The following is a 25,214-nucleotide window of genomic DNA, read 5'->3' on the forward strand; positions in this document are numbered from 1 at the left end:
TACTTATTTATCCTATTTTCTTGTTTTGCTCTCCGTGTTGTTAAACTCCAAAAATATGTGCCAAGCACTTTCCATTGCATGCCGGATGTGTCAGGTAAATTTTTGCCTGTAGATTTATTTGTAGCTCATCAGTCCCATTGTTCTTAGGTATTCTAAATCCAGTTATGATCATTTTACAATACATAGAGACCAGAAAATACATACTTACTTAGCATTTTACTGTATCACTACTTTCACGGGCTTATCAGTGTGTCTTATTGCCATATGCGTATAAATTATATGGTTCCAATCACCCCAAGTGATGTCTTCGAAGTTACGATTCAAGTTTCTATTAGTGTAAAAAATATAGCACGCATGTAATATAATACAAGTACTCTTAAAGGGTGCTTACGGTAGTTGATGGCATGCATATATGTGGCATTAACTTCCCGAGGCCCGTAGTTTTCTTTTGGCTCTCTTTGAGATAAGACACGAAGGACTACAACTTAACTCAAGAAATGAAGAGACATGCAGTTGTCGTTACTATATTAGAAATCCCTGAATTATAAATCTTTCATTCCTCCATAAGGTTCGCCGTGAATTGAAAATCTGTTGCCAAATGCAAAAAACATGAGGAAAATTCTGACACCGTCCGATCTGCAGAATTTATTCAACACGTGCGAGCGATCATTGACGAGGACCTCTCAAAATCAGCTAGGGCCCCTGCGAGTGAGCTCAATGTTTGTGAGGGTCTTATCCGTCGAGTTGTCCATGAAGATCTCCGGTATAAATTCTAAGTTTTGCGCAGAAGACAGTTTATGTCAGAGCAAAGACGAAAACTGCGAGTTATCTGATTAAAACGTCTTCTAAACAAAATTAAACACCCGGAAGAGCTTGAGATGTCATGGGTTTTTTCTGATGGAACATTTTTTTTACCAAGCGCAAAAGACCAACCAATGGCTTTGTGTCTATCTTATAAAGGTGCCAACCTGCAGAGGTACCAGTTGTCATGCACACGAAATTTCTAACCACTGTTATGGTTTTAGGTGCTGTGAGTAACAAAGAATATGCCATTGTCAACACAATTCTTCCTTACTCAAGGATTTCGAATTAATTCTGCTGCATAGTATATAGAGGTTCCAGGGACAGTAGTGAAAGCCTCGATTGATAGTGTACGCAGTGAAAGTCCATAAATCTTTTAACAAGGCTCTGCTCCCTAACACAAAGCATTGGTTACACAAGGTTCTATGGGGTGTCAGTCCAACAAGCATCCTCTTAACACCATTTCTTCTCTGAAGGATGCAATTAATACCGTTATGGTCAATATGAATAAGGAGCATTTGATTCGGGCACGCACTCGGTTCCGGACCGGGATTGAGGAGGTTATTGATTGATTTTATGGATATATAAAGGTTAATATTTTGTAAAAAATTCGTGAAGTTAAGCTAAGTTATAGTGGTAGTCGGTTTGTACGACCAACGCACTTAGACATTACAGGTTCGCTGTGTTACCATTGTGCGACACAGAAACCTCATTTATTTTCCTTCCTGGAACCGTTTTCCGCTTTTATGAAGCGCAGAATTGGCCAGGCTGTTAAGAGAGGCGGTAAGAGAGTTCTGAAAAGCATTTATCTAGACAATCTGCTCTGATTTTAGCTAAGGCTGGACAAAGGAAGCTGCAAAGGAAGTGCTCAACTGTTTCTTCTTCTTCCTCATCTTTACGGTTAACTACAATACTTATGGGAGAAAACTTCTAGTTTCGTGGAATGCTTGCCAAATAGCCAATGACCGGTTATACAAGCCACGACCTTCGAGAAATCCTCTCTTGAGATTATCTTTTTTTTTTTTTCTTTGCGGCCAGATTAGCCTAGCTCTTATGCATGTGCCTTCATTCGTGTATTTTCATTAAATTTTTGCTCAAAATAATGGCGAATTAGCTTTATTCCCAAGTTGCCCTCAAATACCGTATGCACCCTGTATATACACAAAATTTACACTTTTCTTACCCAGTACCGCATGAAATTCCATCTCCTGGGTACCACCAACCAGCTAACAGTCGCTTAGCGCAAGTTTTCCAAAGGATAGTGTGAATATACTTATGAATGAATACTTGACCTGTGAGAGATGTAAGTTCGTCCCCTGCCGTACCTTCTGCTCCGTGCACAGACATCAACTTATACGTCTTGTTCCCAGCGGATATAACAAAATCCTTATAGAATTCATATGGACTTTCTCCAGTGCTTATACCCAATTGTATCCATAATTCGGTATTTTTATTTGGTAGCATCATTTTGTGTATAGCTTCAAGACCAATAAAGAAGTTACCATTTAAATTGCCGAAACCATTCTTGTACTCATTCCATTCTAGATCGAATGATAACGTTTCATCGATACGACGTTGTATGACAAGCCAAGCTTTACCTTTATTTGGATCAGGTAAACAATAGGCCGGCATAGTTAGGCTGCGTTCAGTTATTTCTAAAGCGTAAACACCACCGTTTTTTTCCACTGTATTGGAATTGATTGCTTCATCGCAGGAAGCTGAACGCTTACCTAACGGCTTTGAGTTAACTTTTACTACTTCGGCAGTAGCGTTTGGCAAAAAGTCTTGATATGAAAAGTCATTTGGATTTTCTGTCTTTGATAAACATTCCGTCAATATCTCATTCGATTGGTTAAAGGAATGTTTTATTTCGTTGTGTGCTTGTTCGAAACTGGCAGTCGTTTGTTTCAATTGCTCAGCAAATTCTTTTATTTGTGTCTCAAGTTTTTCGTACTGTGTCTTTTCATTCATGTTCTGTTGAGCATTCCGAAGTTGCTGGTTGTCTTGTATTTTGTTCAGTAACTTCCCCTCAAACAGTTGTATTTCTTTAGTAAACCAATCCCGTTGTGACTTCATTGCGTGTTCGATTGTTTCTAGGTCAATCCCTTGCTGTCTTATTTTATGAGTTTCCAGTTCGTCGCTAATAAATTTTTCCATTCTCATCCTCGTTTCCTGATTTTGTCTCATGAGATCACGTTTAGTTGTCATGACAATGTTTCGAATATTCCGATTGTCCTCAAGTAGGGTGTTGAGACTAAGAACAAATGAAGTAATTTGAAGACAAATTTTGTTTTACTAATTATAATATAACTTTACTGAAATCATGGTTCTATTTGTTAAGGAAAGTATGCAACGTTTTGTAAAGAATTTGGAAAATTATGAAACGTTCCCGTAGCTGCTTCTATCACCTTCGTTGGCTTTCCGCGATAAGACTGTCTTTAATACTGGTGACTTCATGGAGTAAATTTTCCAATAATCTCTCGCTTCCAAAGAGTAATGTGAAGGACTGAAAATAAAAATATAAATTACTAAAAATGTATGATAACGGCGACATTTGTCTCTTATATCTTACATCGCCTTCTTCGATTGCTGAGATTCCAATATCAGTCAATATAAGTGCGGAAATTAATATAGGCACGAAATAAACGGATCTCAAAGTCATGTTAACTGAAAAGCTTTGTAGTCGAAGTTAAATTTGTCTCCACAAACATCTATTGAAAATCTACTTCTGTATAAAGGGATGAAGAATTTTATCAAGATATAACAGAGAAGGTGATTAAATATGTATATAGTGTCTTAAAAGTATTTATGAAATCAATGTTACTTCGACAGAAGAGTATGCTTGCCCTAAAAAAATATTATATTATATATTTGGCTGATAATTTCGTACATATAATGGAGAAAATTAATGGGGTCGATGTTGGCGCACTGTCCCAGGCTGTCGAAGAAAGGAGCAACCAGTAGTCGACTTTCTGCCAAACCCGGACATTTCCAGAGAAAGTACTCAACGGTCTCTTTCTCTAAAAGGTCGCCACAGCTTCTACAATGGGGGTTAAATGGTAACCATAGCTTTTCCGCTTGTCTGCCGATAGTCCAGTGGCCGGTAAATACAGCTACGAGTCTGGAAATTGAATGGCGAGGAGTCCAAAGGACTTTCTGAGTCCTTCGTATATCATATTGGGGCCAAATTGTTTTCGAAATGGAACATGAAGAAATGAAGCTCCATCTTTTATGCGCTTTTCTGAGAAATAAGTTGTGTAGTTTCCCTTTAACAACTGTCAGGGGGATACCGAAGACCGGGTGGGAGGTCTCTGAGGCCAATTCAGTCCCCTTCCTCGAAAGCTCATCAGCAATTTCATTTCCCTCTATGTTCCCATGTCCTGGAACCCAGATCAGAGAAATATTACCAGCACACCCAAGAGATGTGATCTCCTCCTTACAGTAGTTTACTAATTTCGTTCTGCACTTTGGCGTCGTTAGAGCCTTAATCGTGGCTTGACTCTCGGAGAAAAAGTGTTAATATCTCCCTCGCTCCCGCGTTCCCTAAGCATTTTGCATGCCTGCAGGATCGCAAAGACTTCTGCTTGAAAAACACTAGCAGTATTCGGCTGTTTAAAGGAGATAGATAAATTGGCTGATTTAAATAAAACCCCTGCTCCGACTCCCGATTCCATCTTGGAACTATCAGTGAAGGCAGAGGTGCAAGCTTCGGTGCATACTTCACAGGATCATTTCTGTAGTCAATCTTCATTTACTTTCAATAGAAAATGTGCATTCTAGTACTTAAGTTAATTAAAGCTCGCGAAAAATAAGTTAATTTTTGCTAAGTTGCATATCTTCGGCATTTGTGATGGGGTCTAAGAGTATGTCAGATTTCTATTCTCTCTTCTCTTTTCTCTCTATGGCATTCGTTTTTCCTGTAAAATCAATTCTTGGAATTAGTCTGGAAGTCGGTACGTTCTCAAATATTGGGAGGTTGAATTAGTTTTAAAGGTTTTTTCGAAGATTTGGGGCTTTATTGTGAAAAAACGGTACAAAATATTTTATTCGAAGTATTGGCCATCGCTAGCTACAACTTTCGCCCATCTTTCGGGCAATTTCCGGATGCCGTTTCTCCAAAATTCTGGCCGCTGCTTGGCTATCCATGACTCAACCCATATTTTGGTAGCCTCGTACGAGGAGAACCGCTGGTCCGCCAAATCGAGACTCATATGCCGGAACAAATGATAATCGGAGGGAGCTATGTCTGGACTATACGGCGGGTGGGGTAACACTTCCCAGGCAAGCGTTCCAAGGTATTTTTTGACAGGTTGAGCGACATGCGGCCGAGCGTTGTCATGTTGCAAAATAACTTTGTCGTGCCTTTTTACCGTTTCCGGCCGTTTTTCTTTCAATGCCCGGCTTAAACGCACCAATTGCAGTCGGTAACGATCCCCCGTGATTGTTTCGCCCGGTTGGAGCAGCTCAAAATATACGACGCCGACCTGATCCCACCAAATGCAGAGCATGATTTTCTTGCCGTGAATATTCTGCTTGGCCGTCGACGTTGATGCGTGGCCGGGCAAACCGCATGATTTTTTGCGTTTTGGGTTATAGTAGTGGATCCATTTTTCGTCGCCAGTCACCACCCGATGCAAAAAACCCTTCCGATTTTGTCGCTCGATCAGCAATTCGCACGTAAAAAATCGCCGTTCGACGTCGCGCAGCTTCAACTCGTACGGGACCCAATGTCCTTGCTTTTGGATCATTCCCATCGCTTTTAGACGCTTGCAAACGGTTGATTTATCAACGCCCAATGATTCAGCAAGCTCTTCTTGGGTTTGGCACGAGTCCTCGTTTACCAATTCCCCCAATTCCGCGTCCTCGAACTTTTTGGGCTGGCCAAGACGCTCCTTGTCTTCGGTGTGAAAATCACCACTTTTGAATCGTCGAAACCAGTACTCACATGTCGAAATCGACGGAGTATGGTCTGGGTAGGCCTCCTGCAGCAATTCACGGGCTTGGGCTGTATTTTTTTTCAAATTGAAAGAAAAGCAAAGCTTCCCGCAAATTGCGTTTCGACGGCACGAAAGTTGACATACTCGGAGCACGAAAACACTGCGTTGTTTATACTTCAGCGAAATGACAGATACTGATAAACAAAGCCTAGGGATGAGGCTTTGTCATGAATATATATTCAGTATTGCCAACGCGATAAAGTGATAAATAGCGCCATCTGTGTGCCACCTTTAAAACTAATTCAACCTCTCACTATATATTGTTGATTTGTCAGTTGCTGGAAGACGTTCAACAACTGGGTAGTCATTAAAAAATATCGCGGATATTTTGCTTACGATGGACTCAGGGCCACTAATACATTTAGATGGCTGTACAAAGATTGTAGCAGCACGCAGAGAGCAATGGGATCGATTCGTCAAATGTTCGCATTACTATCAGTTCTTCAGTTAAGACTAACAGGAAGACCTACCTTTGTAAAATAAATTAACAAATTGCCAAGTTGGCATAAGGAAAACCCTCAGTTGATTCAGTTTTCTTTGCTAAACTTAATTATTTTCACATCATCACGTTGTCATTCTCGAAGCGCCGGGAGTTTTTTTCATGTCTGAATAAAATTCCTCTTTTTATGCTTAATCTGCTACTAAAAATACCAAGTTTCATTGAGATGCACTAAGCGTTATTATTTCATTCGCTTGCCACGATTGTCTGTAATTTTTGACAAGCTTATGAAATCATTTATTGGCATACTGGCCAATATAAACAGACATTTACTCTAAAGCCTGTAAGCCGTCCAACTGAAGCCAATAAATAAATCATACACGAACTTCATCATGCGCCCAAGTTTCTATCGAAGCCTTACTCTATACTATTCTTATTTGACACTTAAAACGAATCTAGTATCGAATATAGCTGCGCATTCTCTGAAGATATACGCAAAGTAACCTTTTGGAAAAAAACTTTATTTCTTCTTACTTTTCACTTATCCGTGTTTTGCTTATTTTTCTTTTAATTTATCTTTCTTTTTTTTTTCTAGTTCGATTTGTGAGTTTTTTATAAAATTTTTTTTTTTTTTTAATTTCGTTTTGTGAGTTCTTAATAAATAAAAAAAAATGTATTTTATAAAAAATATTTGTTGTTTAATCTCGTTTTGTGAGTTTTTTATAAAAAATTTTAATTATAAAATTTTTTTTTTTTTAATATTATTCTTTGTTAATGTTGCTTCTCCGTTTTTTTTAATTTATCTTTAACTCTATTTTCTTTTCTTTTCGTAAATATTTATTTATAAGTGTTCTAATAGTTTTTTAAAGTTTTGTATTTAAAATTTTTCTTTCTTAATTTTTGTTTTTAAACTTGTGATTTTAGTTTATTTTTTTAATTTAATTTTGAATTTATTTATTTATTTTTAATTATTGATTTTAGTTCGTTTTTGTTTTAATTTTTTTACTAATTTTTTCTTAGAGTTTGAACATTTGAAATAGCTATGGCTAAGCTGTGGATTTCATACTTGAATTATAAATCACTTGCACACTCGAAAACAGTTTACTTCCACATACCGACCTTGCCACGCAATCTACTGATGCCTCAAAATTCGCTGTAACATTCGAGAAGTTTATTTAGAACTTTCAAATTTACACTTTTTCGTTACTCTTTCCTAATCAATTTTAAATCCAATGTTTTAAACGATAATTGATTGCGCTCGACCGTTCAAATCAATTTATTTTATGAAACTGTGCTATTATTGAGCTGAAACAATTGATTTATAGTTTTTATAGATTTATAATAGATAGGGAGAAAGGGAGATAGAGAAAGCGAGAGAGTGATGCAAGCGTAGTTAATTCTAATACTCTCAATTGCTCATTTTCTCTGGCAGTTTTCGCAGCTATTAAGCTACTCCTTGAAGGAATATATTATTTATTGGGCATGCCATCCCCGTTCCTTCGCCCCAAAAGAACCGTTTGTACTACGTGAAGCTTTCTCTTTCGAATGCAAAAATAGTTTGTCTTCATGTGAAAAGGTTATAAGGTTATCGCCTATTTCTTAATCTGAAATGATTGCACTCACTTGAATGCAGTCGCCATTGATGCACCAACATACATATTCACACATACTTATGCAAATAAATATAAAATATGTGGTACATTTGTACCACAGGGGAAAAAGTGATAAAAAATCAACGAGAATTTTAAGCCACTTCAAAAATTTTTGGAAGCTCTGCTAATGTATCCCATGACAAAAGAGATTGTTTCAGATTTAAAATTGATACGTGTTTGTAAATGGGTTCATCTCCGAAATCATATCGTTGCTCCAAGTATGAAATAGCATTTGTTAAAAATTGATTTGCTTTTAAATTCTTGAACATCATTGTTTGAAATATTTTTTAAATATAACCAAAACTCTACTTCCATAGAAACAATCCTTTGAAAATCCGGCTTTGAAGACTATTTATAAGTTTACTCATTATGCTGTGAAGTTCCATTATTGTACAAGAATCATTTTCAAGCGCTAGTATAGCTGATTGGAATTCATGCATTACATTATGAATAAAATACAAGAAATGCACCCTTCATCCGTATTATTTAGTTCAGTATTTGACATTCCATATGACACAAATTTCCAGATTTCTTTTCTGCAGTTGTTTTTCCCCTTTTGCAAAAAGTACCTTTAAACCGAAGGCCAAGAATGTAATAATCGGTCAATTGCAGGCAAAAGGAAAAGCCATCGGGTGGGAACATGCCGAAGTAGATGCTTGTATTCGATACATGCAAACTCAAAACATTCCTTTAACTTTTCATTTGACAAAGCTGATGAGCTAAATTCACTGAAGGTTTTAATCACAATGTTTTCTACGTCGACAGATAAAGCATTGAATGCACTTTTGATGCAGTTATTTATTACATGGCAATTGACATTTGCCTTAATAATTTTCTGGTTTACATCTTTAAGTTTTTTAAATACGGAATTATGAACACCGTAATTATCTGCCGCATTATCAGCACTGTTTGCTGCAATTTACTGAATGTTAATGTTATTTTCAGTTGTTATTCTTACGATATTGCCAAAAATGTCTCTAGCAGCCTCTTTTGGGTCTTCATAAAAATCTAAAATTTTCTGATGTATTCCTGTTTCAGCATCGAAATATTGAATGGTATATGGATACGTTTTCACGTTTTCACGTTTCCAATATTTGATGCGTCGCTGCATACCGAAAAGTAAAAACTTTCTTTTACTCGTAATGCTTCAGCTACTTTTTCTCGTGCGTATGGTGCCAATACGTTGCGTGTTATGGCTGCTGCTCTGGTACGGCCACAACTTATTTTATGAGCTATTTTACTGTCGCAAAATATTGAAGAACTTAGTTTTAATTGACAGTCTAGGCTGTTATAACTAAGCTGTGAACAACATTGTGAAAAACGCACATTAGTTCAGCCCCGGATATGCGTGAATCCTCCTTTGAGTCTGCCGGAACAGTGAAGTTTATCATGCTGTGTGACAATTTTTGAGACAATGCTAATTTCATATGCCGTTTTGCTTGGGCATGTTTGCGTAATGCTCGACTTCTTTTATATTTTATAGAAATATCAATTTGGCAAAATTGGCAAAATGTGGTATAATCATTTTTTTTAATCCATTTGCAATATTCTGTTTCTTCAATCCATCTATCGCAGAATGTTGTATACCTTCCTTTTTTTTGAAGTTCCGGCATCTTCGTTATTTGCCACGGTAAATGCTCATATATTGTAACAATATTCATTTAAATTCTAAAAGAATATAACATTAAACAATTTAAGTTAACTATACACATCAGAAAAATTTACGCTTAATTTAGTGTAATTAGTAATTTAGTGATGGGTAAACCAAGCAAAAAGTCAAGGATGAGTTAGGGAGGAAATTACAAGTGTTGATACTTTTTTGGTTATCGATTGCAATGAATTATTGATATTGGGCAAAAAATAAGAATTAGTTTTTGGGTTTGGTGTTTAACAAATGATGATACATATTTTTTAATATTGAATTTTTTTAATTTTAAAAATTAACTGGACAAATTATATTTCATCTTGACAGGACCTAAAAAATCTTAACAATCAAGCTCATTGCAGACCATGTGGCAACCCTACTTCCAACGCACCAACTCATTAAAAGAATGGCACTATCAAACATTTTTATGACGCCAGTCTTGTTTATTTTGGACTTCACCTTGTATAAGTACTGAGGATAGCATTTTTGGTCCAGTCCGTCATAAGTGCGTACGCTTCAAGTAGCGATGATTTTTTATATGATTTTTTATACTCGTACATACAGTGTTGGAAAAAATAATAGAAACGTCAATCACTCCATATTTCATATAAAATTTTTAGTTTGTAAGTATGTACCTATTTATGCAGATACACACTGTGTAATACTGTTTGATAAGGGTACTTTATTTTGTCTTGTTTTTATGTGCATAATCGCAAATATTTAGGCTCAGTATTCTTTTTGGTGCAGAACCGCGTGTTTTAGTTGGAAAAAAAATAGAAACGTTTCGGAAAAATTTGAATAGCTACAGTTAAAATTAAGTATATGCTGTTATTTTTAAACTGTTTGATATTTTGTTAGAAATTATGTAAAAAATTATATTTATTATTGTGTTGTTCATAAAATATTTCTTATCTTATGAATATTGCATTCAGAATGGGACGTGGAAAACACTGTTAATGTTATAATGTTAATGAAAGAGAAATTATAAAAAAACTAAAAAGTGATGCCCTTTCTATGTCACGGATTGCCGATTTAATGAAATGCTCAAAAAAAGGTGTTTTCTGCGATTAATTTTAAAAGTACAGAGGAAAAACGAGGACGAAAGCGCGCAACATCAAAGAAGTTTGACAAACTGCTTATACGAGAATCGAAAGAAAAACCATTTTTATCCTCAGAAAAATTGAAAAATGTTTTACAAGCGCCAGTAAGCAGTCGACCAATCCGAAATAGATTAATATCTGGGGGATTAAATACCTATAGTGCAATAAAAGTACCATACCTTAGCAGAAAAAACATAACCTGCAGATTATCGTTTGGAAAGAAACATCTACTGCGTGCAAATTGGAAAAACGTATTAGGGTCAGATGAAACAAAGATTAATTTGTTTGGGTCTGATGGCAAGGTACATGTAAGACGACCTAAAAACTCTGCATACGATCTAAAGCACACGTTGAAGACCGTGAAGCATGGAGGTGGTAATATATTACTTTGGGGATGTTTTTCGTCGGCAGGAGTTGGTCCTTTATTCTGGATTAAAGATAAGATGTGCGCTGCGGACTACGTAAATATTTTAAATAATGTTATGCTTCCATATGCCAAAGAAGAAATGCCATTGATTTGGGAGTTTCAACAAGATAACGACACAAAACACTCCTCTAAACTGGCGAAGAAATGGTTCCAGGATAACAATGTGAAGTTAGTAGAATGGCCTTCACCATCCCCGGACTTTAATCCAATAGAGCACCTTTGGGGCATTCTGAAGAAGATTATTATTATTATTATTATTATTAAATTTGTATAATAACAAGTTATACAAATATAAGAAGGCAGCAGCACTAGCAGCATAGGCCATCGGCTGTCAGATAACAAAAAATGTAAATGTACTTTAAATTAGGTCTAACGTTAAGTAATTATCATATAATATTTAAATGCTTATAACTAAATAAAATAAACAAAGGTACATGTTAGATCCGTCTTAACAAGTCGTTGGCTTTTAGAAATTTGTAGACAGTCAGTATATTGGCTCTTTAAGAAAATCCAGTGCAGGAGAGGATCCAAAGAATTGTTGTCTGGAGGTGTGTAGATTTCGACAAGATTGTAGAATATGATCTAAGGTTACGGTTTCGTCACAGATCACGCAATCGGCTGGCAGCGTACGTTGTAGGAGGTGTGCATGTGTGAGAATAGTGTGGCCCAGGCGTAGGCGCGAGTACGGTTTGAGAACTTTTAATGGCAGGTCGGAAGGAAGTGATATCTTTGATCTATATGGATTTAAGAAAGCGTAGTGGTGTTGGTTGTTTTTCCAGTTATCTAACAGATAAATGCGCCGTTGTTTTGTAATCTCTAGGAGGATGTCACTTTTAGAGTAGTATTTATGAAGCATTGACGGTAGATTAGAAACGCTTCTAGCTGCGGCATCAGCGTTTTCATTGCCGGTAATCCCCGAATGTCCTGGAACCCACATTAGCTTAATTCTGTTTGGATAGCTTATGAGAATATTTCTAATTGTATTTATATGAGTTTGATCGTGTGTTGGACAACCGATGGCATTGATGCATGATTGGCTGTCTGTGCATATAATTATTTTGCCTTTAATTTGTTTGACATAAATGGAGGCTTCTAACAATGCCGCTGTTTCTGCTGTAAAAGCAGAGCATATTGGGTGCAAAAAACCATGTTTGATCGTGTCAAACATTTGGCTACAACCGACATAATTTTAGGATGCCTCTTTCTTAAAGATGCGTTTCTGAAATCTTTAATAAGATTGACATTGTAGGTGAAAAGTAGTTTTGGTAAAAGTTTATGAGTACTGTCTTCGATCCGATCTGGAATCTTTGGCAAACCTGTTTCCGCAAACAAGTTTCGAAGTGGTGTAGTTGGGAACGCTCTAATGCTCCTGCATATCGCAGAGTGATAAGGCGATGATATTTGGCTAATTGAACGTTTATCTGCGTTTCCGTATATAGGAAGGCCGTAATCGATTTTTGATAGGATGAGTGCTCTGCATGCATGAACAAGTGAAGACGGATGTACAAAAGATTTCTTAGAAGATAGGTATTAAATTATATTTAACCGTGTCATAATACAATCTTTTATGTATTTACAATGTTTTTTAAACTTATACTTAGAGTCTATAATTACACCTAGAATTTTTATTTCATTTACTGGCATTATGGAATGGCCAAAAAATTGTGTTGGCAACCCAGAGCAACTAGATTTTTTGCAAATGTGCAAAGTTTTAGATTGTTCGAGAGAAATTGATGTGCCTGAGGTTGAGGACCATGTCATTATGTCTCGGAGAATGCTTTCGAAAATACGCGAGACTGAAAGAAGATTAGCATTTTTCGTGAAAAAGAAAACATCGTCGGCGTAGAGCTGACATTCTATGCTGGGATAGTTTGCTGATAGCTTGGCAATTTCATCGAACGCTATTATAAAAAGAAGCGCGGAGAGTGGAGACCCTTGTGGCGTTCCATTCTCTAGATTTACAATAATTGAGGCAAAACCATTTATTCTCACTCTGCATTTTCTGTTAGTGAGAAAGCTTTTAACAAAGTTTATAATTTTGGAACCAACCTTCAACTTAGTTAATTTTTTCAAAATGATATGCACTCCAATTCGGTCGAAAGCCTTCTCCAAATCGATTGCTAGAAGTGAAACATGGTTTCTTGACGAGAGTGCGTTTGTGACAACATAGTCAAGGTGCAAAAGAGCATCAATTGTGCCACTGCCTTTTTTATATGCTACCTGGTTAGAACTAATAACTTTGTTGTTCTTAATATACCACATCAATCTATTTGCAACCAGTTTTTCCATTAGTTTACCCAGGCATGATAACAGAGAGATGGGCCTATAGCTTTCAACAGAAGTGGGAGGTTTATTGGGTTTCAAAATTGGTACGATATAGGAAGTTTTCCACGCTTGAGGGTAAAAGCCGTGATTTAGGATTTGGTTATACAGATTAGTTAGTCTGCATTTCATGCAACTGGGTAAATTTTGAATCATAGGATAAGAGATTCGATCAAGCCCAGGAGTTTTACCTTTCACGGTAGAGAGCGCGAACTCCAATTCATTAATAGTGATTTTCGATTCAATTGTCCTGGCAGCAGGTGATAAATTGTTTATAATGTTTGCTTGGTCGTTTAGTCAGTTGTATTTTGCCGAGCAAAAGTTGCTTGAAAAGCTGGCGTCGTTTGAGTTAGAAGCGTAGAAGGAGGCAAAATAATTGGCTATTTCGAGTGGAGAACTGATAACGCCATTTGTGGAGTTAATGTGGGCGAAAGTAGTTTGCTTACCTGAACCAGTGAGCATTTTAATATCATGCCATATTTTTCGGGGCTTAGTGTTAGGATTTATGCTAGCCGTTAACTCTTCGAACTTCTTACGCTTGGCATTTTTGGCGGCGCGCTTAAAAAGAGCATTTGCCTTTTTGTAGCTTACCAAGTTTGAAATAGTGCGAAAGCGTTTGTATTCGTGCCATTTATTCTGTTTGTTTTCACGAAGTTGGGATAAATGAGAGTTCCACAAAGGAATCCTTTTCTTACTACTTTTTGGTGAAGTTTGTGGTATAGCGTGATGTGCTGCTGTTCGAATAATTTTTGAAATATTGGCTGCTTCTTGGTTGACGTTGCTGGAAGCAAGTAAAGTTTCACACAAATTAATACATTTAGTGCTAAATTTCGCCCAATCGGCTGATTCTAGAATAAACTTAGCGTTTGACTTAAATGTGGATTGGGTTTGGGCATTTAGTTGAATGGTGATCGGATAATGATCGCTACCGTGAAGAGAGTTAGAGACTTGCCATGAGCATAGTGGTGCAATCGAAGCAGAACAGAAAGTTAGATCGACAGTAGTGAAGGAATTCCGGGTGGAGAAGTGTGTTGCAGACCCGTCATTTAGACATATAAGGTTTGAGGACATTAAAACATCTTCGATACATTCGCCTCTTGAGTTGGTATACGCGGAACCCCAAATTGTACTCCAAGCATTGAAATCCCCGCCCATAATTAAATCAGAAGGAAGTTGTTTTATGATTCCTAAGATATCACTCGAAACAATACGTTGTGTAGGGTGGATATATAGGCCGACAATACCAATTTTTTTAGGCAAGTCAACTTCTAGCGCTATGGAAGATACATTTGATACGATTGATATTTGTTTGACTACGTATCAAAGTTCTGCGAGGCAGAGCTGAGCGAGTCATCTGAGAAGGTTAATCTGAGCTGACACGTGGTGAAATGTCATTTGTTTTAGTTGAGAACTGAGACAGTAGACATTTCGTCATCACAATCTGAGGTGAGCTGTGTCTGAGAAACGGAATCATAGTTGTTAGTATAAATTGGTTTAGTACTCGTATTAAGAATGTTGAAAACTGTTGAATTTATATTGTTCGAATTAGGAAATGAATGCAAAGGGGGATTATCGTTCTTTGTACTTGTTTTTGCGATAGAGTCAGCTGAGAAGCTGATTTTTAGAGGAGGGTGTGTTAAGGGAATGAAAGAGGTAGTAGAAGCTATAGAAGTAGAGGAATGGGATGATATTGAATTTTGTGTTGCTATCGATTCTTTAGGTGTTTGTATAATTGAATTTTTGGTTGAGGGAGTTGTGTTTGCGGTTATTTGAGAATATGTGGGATAGGAGGAATTAGTGGAGGCGGTGGCAAGAGAAGACTGGGTTGTTGTCGAATTATTGGTAGTTGTCAATTCTTTGCTTTGCATGATTGTGCTTTTTGCAGAAGAAGAAGTGCTTGCGATGATTTGAGAGAATGTTGTGGCGGAGGGTTTAGAGGTGGTGGAGGCATTATATTTTTTTGCTGCTTCGCGCATACTGCATTTATTTATTGTTTTAATTTTTAGTATTTCTTTAGCTTGTACGAACTTTGGGCAGTTGCTTGCAAATGATGGGTGGTCGCCAGCGCAGTTTGCGCACATTGTTCTAGAACATTCGGACCCTACATGGGGTGGTAGGCTGCATATGGCGCAGGTGGAAGGATTTTTGCAGTATTTTAAAGTATGACCAAGTAATTGGCATGACTTACATCGCATTGGGTTTGGATAATATGGACGAACAGAAACTTTCCTCCAGGCGACGTCGATTTTTTCTGGCAGAGAGTAGCTGTCGAATGATAGAAGTATTGCGCCAGTTGGAATTAGAGTGTCTTGTGATTTCTTTTGGAACTTGTATGCAGCGATCACGCCATGCATTTTTAAGCCATCAACGATTTCTGAATCGGTTAGGTTGTTTAGGAAAGGGGCAAATATGGTGCCTTTTACACAGTTTAGATTTGTTTGATAAGTTTCATTAATTAAACATATACCGGGAAGAAGTTTTGAAGATATGAATTTCTCAGCGATTTTTTTATTTTTAGTAAGCACTAAGAGGCTTCCATTACGCAACTCAGAAATGGAAATTATGTCCTTGCTGATAGCTAATATAGCTTTGTGCACTGCAAAGCAGGAATAATTGGATATTGGTTTTGTTTCTTCACTTGATTTTATCACAATAAATTTAGGGTCGTCTGTTTTCGCAAAAACAATTGGAGGTAGTTCGGGGTATGATTCTCGCGTTTTGTTGGGTTTTTTACGCTTGCTATGAACACCAGGGGAAAGTAGGGTGAACCTATTTTCCCTAGGTGGGGATGCCCCAAGGGGCATTGTTTCACACCTATATAATAACACTAAACCCTCGGTTATCACTCGCGTAAGCAACTGTACACGGGCAATTTAAGTGAATTTATTAATGTGTTTACGTAGGTAAACGAATATGAATGCAAAGAGAGTACACTACTACACAGCGGAAGAGATAGTGACCGTACGCAACGAATGTTAGTCGGTGACTGTTCTGAAGAAGAGAATTGCCGCCTATAAGGCATAAAATAAAGCAGATTTGTGGGAAAAAGTCCAAGCAGAATGGTTTAGTATAAACCCATCAGTTTGTGCCAAGTTAGTGGACTGAATGAGCCGACGTTGCACCGCAGTCATTAAAGCCCAGGGTGCAACAACCAAATATTAATTTGTTTACAATTTTAAAAGTTTTGTGTAATTATCTTAAAGAAAAATACTTATGTTTATTAGCTTTAAGCACGTCTTTTCTATTATTTTTTCCAAGGACAATAATTTGATTTCTTTTTTACAAAAATGTAGCAGGAGTTGAGTACCTCTATTTTTATATATAAAACTGTTTCTTTATAAAAAGATATGAACTTCAACAGAAAAAATTATTTTGAAAGAAATATAGCCAAAAGAAAGAAAAATTCACATCGTTTCTATTATTTTTTCCCACACTGTATGTGTTTTACTTACGGATTGAGTTTCCACTGCACACTAAATTAATTTGTTTTTTTGTTTCGTAATAAAAATTAATTGTTTTTATAATATGGATTTCTTTAGTTGTGCACGATTTTTAAAGTTGTGGCACATATCGCGAAATTTATCATATGTCGCATGAATTTTTTACACTGTTTTTATGCAAGTGTAAAAACAGAGTTGGCTGTACCTTATCTCTGTCGACAGAAATTTGATAAATGGGATTAGGATTCGAGACCTAATAAATTGTCTGTGGGATAGAAAAAATGTGCATATAGCAGCTGGCAATTAGGTAAAATGAAATATTTTCCATTTGATTTTTTTTTTTTTTAATATTTTTTGTATTTGAAAATTCCGGTTTCATAGGTATATACCGGTAAAAGGTGTTTATTTGCCATCCACTTGTCTCTCAAGTGCTTCAAAACCGTTGCCAACATTTTCGCATGCATCGATACTGTAAATACTACTTCTACTTGAATGACATACTCGATCTAAGTGCACTAACATATAGTACATACATATCTACATATGCATTTATGTACTTCCGCATTTTCACATTTCATCGACATTTATTTACACACTTGGAACTCATACAAACATATAATATAAGCCTATGGTAATTTTTTTATTCAATTACACTTTCCAATTAGTATCTTATCTTCTTATCTCTTATATACTCTATATGCACATATAAATATACATATTGCATATATGTAAGCAAGTATTAATATCATATCTCCATAACTATTTTAATTTTTTTTTTCATATTGTCTACTTAATTGCATTCAAAGTCATTACTCACGTGTAGTCGCCCTTTTGACGTCTGTACGTGCACACGTAAGTGCGTAAATACAGCTAAGCGTATGTATGTATTTGCAACTGTGTCGTCACTTGTGTAATTTTGCATTGGCGCTGACCCACTTTTGGCGCGTGAATGTGGCGTTTACGTATGTGTGGTATGTATGAGTGTGTGTGTGTGTGTGTGTAGTAACACAAAGAAACACAATGTAAGAATGCATAAAATTGGAAGAAAAAATCATTTGCAAAGAACTGGAACAGCTATCAGTAGAAAAAGTAGTGGTAAGAAATAAGATTTGCGAGCGTCAACTAAATCACCAGCAGAGAGACAATGTTGTTGTTTGTCTTGTCAATTGAATTAAAATAACAAAAATCAATACGAATAAAAATGAACTTAAAATAGAAAATGCAGGCAAGAATGCAGAAAAGAAATAAGAAAGAAGGACGAAGCAGAAAAGTGAATTGAAACACGTAAAAAATTCATATTTATTTGCTATACCCTATTATCAGAAAGTACTGGGAATGTTTAGTTTAAACGCACCGCCCACATGGCAACAGGGCCCTATTTTTTTTGTATGTTGGTAGGACTGCAAGACACACATCTGTCACTTTTTAGCGCCATCGGATCATTAGTGTCTGCGTGGCCGATCGGAAATGTGGGCAAATAATTCTTGGATTTTGCATGATGATAACGCGCCATCGCACCGAGCCCAAATTGTGCTGGACTATTCACCTTGTATGGTCCCGTGCGACTTCTTTTTGTTTCCCAAGTTAAAGTTACCACTTCGTGGTAGGAGATTTCAGTCGATAGAAGAGATCAAAGAGAATGCGACGAAGGAGCTGAAGGCCATCCCTGCGACGGCCTACCAGGGGTGCATGGAGGACTGGGCTAAACGTTGGCACATGTGTACTGCTTCAGACGAGTCACATTTTGAAGGAGATAAAATAAATTTGCCTAAAATTTAACTCTGTTTTGTTTTATTTAAACATTCCCCATACTTCGTTTTATTGGTAAGCAATTTAAATCTCAATAACTCGTTCGTTTGTTTCTTTTATTTTTAATTTTTATGTAGAGGGTTTTTAATAAAAAAATTACATTGCCTCAGCTCGCTGAATAAATCTCACTTCACTTCAAAGGTTTCATAATAAAACTTTAGGACTGTTTTATTATGAAACCTTTGAAGTGAAGTGAGATTTATTCAGCGAGCTGAGGCAATGTAGCGCGCGTAAAGGCACAAATAATGATCTCTCACACACAAATTTTTTTTTTGTTTAGTAAGAAATTTATTCAAAAATAAATTGGATGATAAATATTGCGCCTCCTTGTACATAGAGTATAAAAAAATGTTTATTGTTCTAAATCTTACACTGAAGGCCCCCGCCTCATTTGAAATGGTGTTTTTTTGGTGTTTCTTTAAAATCGTGTAAAGCGGAAACGAAAAAGGATTTTTTATTTTTGTTTTGAGTATAGTATTTCTTGATCCATTGTTAAAAAATAAAAATTGTTGTTTGGCCATACGATGTATGTTCAAAAAGTTATCAGCCCTCAAAAAATGGTCTTCCAAAACAAGGTATATCGCTGGTGATACGGATTCCGGCACTCGCAGGTGTCTCAAGTCAAAAATGTTCTTGTTCATATGAATGTTGTTATCGTGTGAACTATGATTTTTACAAATAAAAATAAAACAAAAATTGACAAAATGGCGGACGTTCAAAGATGGAAAACCATTTTTTGACCATTTTTTTTACTTTAAAGGTCCGAAAAAAAGAATAAATTTTTTTTTTCCAAATGATCGTAGTTTCTACTATAACGACATCAATTCTACATCATTTGAATTTTATTTAGTCAAAATCGGTTCAGTACAACCGGCTAGATCTGTGTCCCCAGCTAGAAAAACGTGGTTTCGAGAAAAGCGTTCCTTCTTGAATTCGAATAACTGGTTTTGTCAAGATTTCCACCCCTAAATATGTGCACATGAGCTTATATTTATGTTTGTTTTTGTACATGGCAACTAGTTTTGCAGTATAAAAAAAAACGATTTTTTTTTTGTCAAATGAGGCGAGGGCCTAAACGCACAAATAATGATTTTTCACACTCAACTCTTTTTTTATTTAGTAAGAAAGTTATGCAAAAATAAATTGGATGATTAATATTGCTCCACCTTGTATGCAAGTAGTTTCTTTTAATCATATTAGTACTTCGTTTAACAGCTAACTGCTGCGAATATTATTTATTTGATACCAAGAGTGGTAGAAACAAGATTGCGCCCCACAGAGAGTGCGTGACGTCAGTTTTGCCAAGTTGTGCAGTGTTGCCAACCATTTGCTCTTCGCAATAAATTTGGTGCTTCCTTATATATCAAAATGTGAAAATTTTTAAGTTGGTGTTTGTTTCTTATTTTTAATTTAAAACTACCGAAACTATAAATTCAAAAAAACTTTATTATTGAACAAAAGAATGTTAAAAAGGGTCACTCTGAGAATATTTTAATGTTAATGAAAATTTGTTGGTTCTTATAAAATTTGATATTTTAAAAGTGTAAATTTAATTTTTTACTCCTTTTAAGGTTACACTTCTACAATTTTTCGTCGATTCAGACAAACTTAGGCTTAAAATGTAGGCGACAAAATTGTCTTTCAGAAAACCTATCTTATGTCGATATAAAAAATTTTTTTGTTCCAGAAAAAAGTTAATAAACTTTGATAATGTAGTAAAAAACATCAAAAATGCCTTGTTTTTAACTTTCAACAGCTGTTTTGCGAAAACTACGACTTCCATTGACACGAATTATATATTGCCATGTAAGTTATATGTGTGTGCCTTTCGAAATTTATGCACTTCAAAGAAATGGCGCGCACTGTTTTTGAGAGGTAATAACTGCACTATTGTCCAAAAACAGGCTTTTTGGGAATATCTCGGAAACCGTTCTTTGAAAAAAAAAAACAAAAATAAAATTCATTTGTGGTTTCAGCGACCTCAAATTAGTTTAAAAAACGCATTTTGGTCGAGGACCATTTTTGGTGTAAACTAGTGCAATCAGTGATGCCATTTGTAAAAAAGAGCGAAATTTCAATAATAGCTTTACATTTTTCCGAGCGGCACAAAAAATTCTATGAGCAAAGGCAGTGTACCTATTTTAATGACCATATGTGTACAATATACCCTATCGGATGATTTATAATTTTTACCAATGGCCCGATTATATCATCAGCCAATCATATTTGGCACTTGTGAATTAGAAAGGCACAGGTCCATATCAAGATTTCCATCACTCAAAATCAATTTTTGTTATTTATTTAGTATTAAAGTTATTCAAAAACACATTTGGATGATTAATTTTGTGCCACCTTGTATGTATGTAGATATATATGTGTATATGTATGCATTTACTTATTTATGCTATATTCTTGTTTTGCTCTCCGTGTTGTTAAACTCCAAAAATATGTGCCAAGCACTTTCCATTGCATGCCGGATGTGTCAGGTAAATTTTTGCCTGTAGATGTATTTGTAGCTCATCAGTCCCATTGTTTTTAGGTATTCTAAATCCAGTTATGATCATTTTACAATACATAGAGACCAGAAAATACATACTTACTTAGCATTTTACTGTATCACTACTTTCATGGGCTTATCAGTGTGTCTTATTGCCATATGCGTATAAATTATATGGTTCCAATCACCCCAAGTGATGTCTTCGAAGTTACGATTCAAGTTTCTATTAGTGTGTAAAAAATATAGCACGTATGTAATATAATCTAAGTACTCGTAATGGGTGCTTACGGTAGTTGATGGCATGCATATATGTGGCTATAACTTCCCGAGGCCATTAGTTTTCTTTTGGCTCTCTTTCATATAAGACATGAAGGACTACAACTTAACTCAAGAAATGAAGAGACATGCAGTTGTCGTTACTATATTAGAAATCCCTGAATTATAAATCTTTCATTCGTCCATAAGGTTCGCGTGAATTGAAAATCTGTTGCCAAATGCAAAAAACATGAGGAAAATTCTGACACCGTCCGATCTGCAGAATTTATTCAACACGTGCGAGCGATTATTGACGAGGACCTCTCAAAATCAGCTAGGGCCCCTGCGAGCGAGCTCAATGTTTGTGAGGGTCTTATCCGTCGAGTTGTCCATGAAGATCTCCGGTATAAATTCTAAGTTTTGCGCAGAAGACAGTTTATGTCTGAGCAAAGACGAAAACAGCGAGTTATCTGATTAAAACGGTTTCTAAACAAAATGAAACACCCGGAAGCGTTTGAGATGTCATGGATTTTTTCTGATGGAACATTTTTTTTACCAAGCGCAAAAGACCAACCAATGGCTATGTGTCTATCTGATAAAGGTACCAACCCGCAGAGGTACCAGTTGTCATGCACACGAAATTTCCAACCACTGTTATGGTTTTAGGTGCTGTGAGTAACAAAGAATATGCCATTGTCAACACACTTCTTCCTTACTCAAGGATTTCGAATTAACTCTGCTGCAGAGTATATAGAGGTTCCAGAGACAGTAGTGAAAGCCTCGATTGATAGTGTACGCAGTGAAAGTCGATAAATCTTTCAACAAGGCTTTGCTCCCTAACACAACGCATTGGTGACACAAGGTTCTGTGGGGTGTCAGTCCAACAAGCATCCTCTTAACACCATTTCTTCTCTGAAGGATGCAGACCGTTATGGTCAATATGAATAAGGAGCATTTGATTCGGGCATGTAGTCGGTTCCGAACCGGGATTGAGGAGGTTATTGATTGATTTTATGGATATGTAATAGTTTAATATCTTGTAAAAAAATCGTGAAGTTAGGAAAAGTTATGGTGGTAGTCGGTTTGTACGACCGACTCACTTAGACCTTATAGGTTCCCTTTGATACCATTGAAAACTTCTAGTCTCGCGGAATGCTTGCCAAATAGCCAATGGCCGGTTATACAAGCCACGACCTTCGAGAAATCCTCTCTTGAGATTGTCGTTTGTCTTTTTTCTTTGCGGCCAGATTAGCCTAGCTCTTATGCATGTGCCTTCATTCGTGTGGTTTCATTAAATTTTTGCTCAAAATAATCGCGAATTAGTTTTATTCTCAAGTTGCCCTCAAATACCGTACGCACCCTGTATATACACAAAATTTACACTTTTCTTACCCAGTACCGCATAAAATGCTATCGTGTGGATACCACCAACCACTTTTTAGTCGCTTAGCGCAATTTTGCCTAGGCAAAGTGTCAATATCCCTTGTTATGAATGCTTCACCTGTGAGAGATGTAAGTTCGTCCCCTGCCGTACCTTCTGCTCCGTGCACAGACATCAACTTATACATCTTGTTTTCACTGGATATAACAAAATCCTTATAGAATTCATATGGACTTTCTCCAGTGCTTATACCCAATTGTATCCATAATTCGGTATTTTTATTTGGTAGCATCATTTTGTGTATAGCTTCAAGACCAATAAAGAAGTTACCATTTAAATTACCGAAACCATTCTTGTACTCATCCCGTCCTAGATCGAATGATAACGTTTCATCGATACGACGTTGTATGACAAGCCAAGCTTTACCTTTATTTGGATCAGGTAAACAATAGGCCGGCATAGTTAGGTTGCGTTCAGTTATTTCTAAAGCGTAAACACCACCGTTTTTTTCCACTGTATTGGAATTGATTGCTTCATCGCAGGAAGCTGAACGCTTACCTAACGGCTTTGAGTTGACTATTACTACTTCGGCAGTAGCGTTTGGCAAAAAGGCTTGATATGAAAAGTCATCTGGATTTTCTGTCTTTGATGAACATTTTGGAAACTGTGTTGGATAATTTTTAAGTTCCGTCAATATCTCATTCGATTGGTTAAAGGAATGTTTTATTTCGTTGTGTGCTTGTTCGAAACTGGTAGTCGTTTGTTTCAATTGCTCAGCAAATTCTTTTATTTGTGTCTCAAGTTTTTCGTACTGTGTCTTTTCATTCATGTTCTGTTGAGCATTCCGAAGTTGCTGGTTGTCTTGTATTTTGTCCAGTAACTTCGCCTCAAACAGTTGTATTTCTTTAGTAAACCAATCCTGTTGTGACTTCATTGCGTGTTCGATTGTTTCTAGGTCAATCCCTTGCTGTCTTATTTTATGAGTTTCCAGTTCCTCGCTAATAAATTTTTCCATTCTCATCCTCGTTTCCTGATTTTGTCTCCTGAGATCACGTTCAATTGTGATGACAATGTTTCGAATATTCCGATTTTCCTCAAGTAGGGTGTTGAGACTAAGAACAAATGAAATAATTTGAAGGCAAATTTTGTTTTACTAATCATAATATAACTTTACTGAAATCATGGTTCTATTTGTTAAGGAAAGTATGAGTGACGCAACGTTTTGTAAAGAATTTGGAAAATTATGAAACGTTCCCGTAGCTGCTTCTATCACCTTCGTTGGCTTTCCGCGATAAGACTGTTTTTAATACTGGTGACTTCATGGAGTAAATTTTCCAATAATCTCTCGCTTCCAAAGAGTAATGTGAAGGACTGAAAATAAAAATATAAATTACTAAAAATGTATGATAACGGCGACATTTGTCTCTTATATCTTACATCGCCTTCTTCGATCGCTGAGATTCCAATATCAGTCAATATAAGTGCGGATATTAATATATGCACGAAATAAACGGATCTCAAAGTCATGTTAACTGAAAAGCTTTGTAGTCGAAGTTAAATTTGTCTCCACAAACATCTATTGAAAATCTACTTCTGTATAAAGGGATGAAGAATTTTATCAAGATATAACAGAGAAGGTGATTAATAAAATACATTGTGTAAAATAAGTACCCGGAATTAAAAAAAAAAACACATTTTTTTATTTTATTCATCATTATTTGTTGGATCGCCTTCAAAATAGGCTCCTTTTGAGCCGATACAAATATTCCAACGAACAACCCAGTCATCCATGGCCCGCTGGTAGGCCGGCGCCGGGATGGCCTTCAGCTCCTTTAGCGAATTTTTTTTAATGTCTTCAATCGACTCAAAACGCCTTCCCCGAAGTGGCAATTTTAGTTTTGGGAAGAGAAAAAAGTCACAGGGTGCGAGATCTGGCGAATACGGTGGCTGTTCGATAGTATTTATTAAGTTTTTGGTCTTGTATTCGCGTACAATCAAGGCTCGGTGCGATGGCGCGTTGTCGTCGTGCAGAATCCACGAATTGTCCTTCCACAATTCGGGCCGTTTACGGCGAATGGCCTCACGTATACGCCTTAAAATGGATAAATAATATTCCTTATTAACCGTTTGGCCCTCTGGAAGGAACTCAGAGTGCACCACGCCTTGGTAATCAAAGAAAACCGTGAGGATAACCTTCACTTTTGACCGGCTTTGGCGTGGTTTTTTTTGGATACGGCTCGTTCTCGAAGCAACATTCAGACGATTGCTGACTGGTTTGCATATCGTACTAGTAGACCCATGTCTCATCACCAGTTATTATGCGTTTCATGAACGTAGGGTCCGTATTAGCTCGGGAAACCATGTTTTCAGAGACCTCCTTCCGATGCTCTTTTTGCAAAAAATTGAGTAAAATTCGCCAAGTAAACAAAAGATCAACTCGCATTGACTG

The 25,214-nt window shown here is 36.5% G+C and overlaps 2 protein-coding genes across 10 annotated transcripts in view; both read right to left on the reverse strand.

The window, feature by feature from the left end:
* LOC129240088 (angiopoietin-related protein 3-like) lies at nucleotides 1-24,040 on the reverse strand. Of its 9 annotated transcripts, none has more exons than XM_054875585.1 (6): nucleotides 7,357-7,523; nucleotides 3,374-3,529; nucleotides 3,210-3,307; nucleotides 1,985-3,055; nucleotides 232-328; nucleotides 1-152 (listed from the first exon to the last, which is right to left on the reverse strand). In XM_054875585.1, the coding sequence occupies exons 2-6, from the start codon at nucleotides 3,461-3,463 to the stop codon at nucleotides 144-146; spliced, it is 1,365 nt and encodes a 454-aa protein (XP_054731560.1). In that variant the 5' UTR covers nucleotides 3,464-3,529; nucleotides 7,357-7,523; the 3' UTR covers nucleotides 1-143. The 9 variants fall into 9 exon arrangements, with proteins under 9 accessions (XP_054731560.1, XP_054731558.1, XP_054731554.1 ...); XM_054875583.1 differs by having other exon boundaries at nucleotides 1-142; nucleotides 209-328; XM_054875579.1 differs by having other exon boundaries at nucleotides 209-328.
* LOC129240087 (angiopoietin-2-like) overlaps nucleotides 20,916-25,214 on the reverse strand; it is a 7,920-nt gene continuing 3,621 nt past the window's right edge. The window contains exons 2-6 of the mRNA XM_054875578.1: nucleotides 24,203-24,358; nucleotides 24,039-24,136; nucleotides 22,777-23,877; nucleotides 21,233-21,352; nucleotides 20,916-21,130 (exon numbers count right to left, since the gene is read on the reverse strand). Of these exons, the coding sequence (XP_054731553.1) occupies nucleotides 21,241-21,352; nucleotides 22,777-23,877; nucleotides 24,039-24,136; nucleotides 24,203-24,292 (1,401 nt within the window). The 5' untranslated portion in view covers nucleotides 24,293-24,358 and the 3' untranslated portion in view covers nucleotides 20,916-21,130; nucleotides 21,233-21,240. The remainder of the gene's footprint in view (nucleotides 21,131-21,232; nucleotides 21,353-22,776; nucleotides 23,878-24,038; nucleotides 24,137-24,202; nucleotides 24,359-25,214) is intronic.

Source organism: Anastrepha obliqua, chromosome 3 (assembly GCF_027943255.1).
Source record: "Anastrepha obliqua isolate idAnaObli1 chromosome 3, idAnaObli1_1.0, whole genome shotgun sequence".
In the NCBI taxonomy this organism is placed as follows: Eukaryota; Metazoa; Arthropoda; class Insecta; order Diptera; family Tephritidae; genus Anastrepha; species Anastrepha obliqua.

What these genes read in the sequence shown, in the direction of transcription:
- LOC129240088 (XM_054875583.1), bottom strand. Translation starts at nt 3,463, where the DNA reads ATGACTTTGAGATCCGTTTATTTCGTGCCTATATTAATTTCCGCACTT. An exon ending in CAGCAATCGAAGAAGGCGAT is followed by an intron (nt 3,308 to 3,373) that starts GTAAGATATAAG and finishes TTTTATTTTCAG; the next exon opens with TCCTTCACATTACTCTTTGG. An exon ending in GGAATTTCATGCGGTACTGG is followed by an intron (nt 329 to 1,984) that starts GTAAGAAAAGTG and finishes TTACACTAATAG; the next exon opens with AAACTTGAATCGTAACTTCG.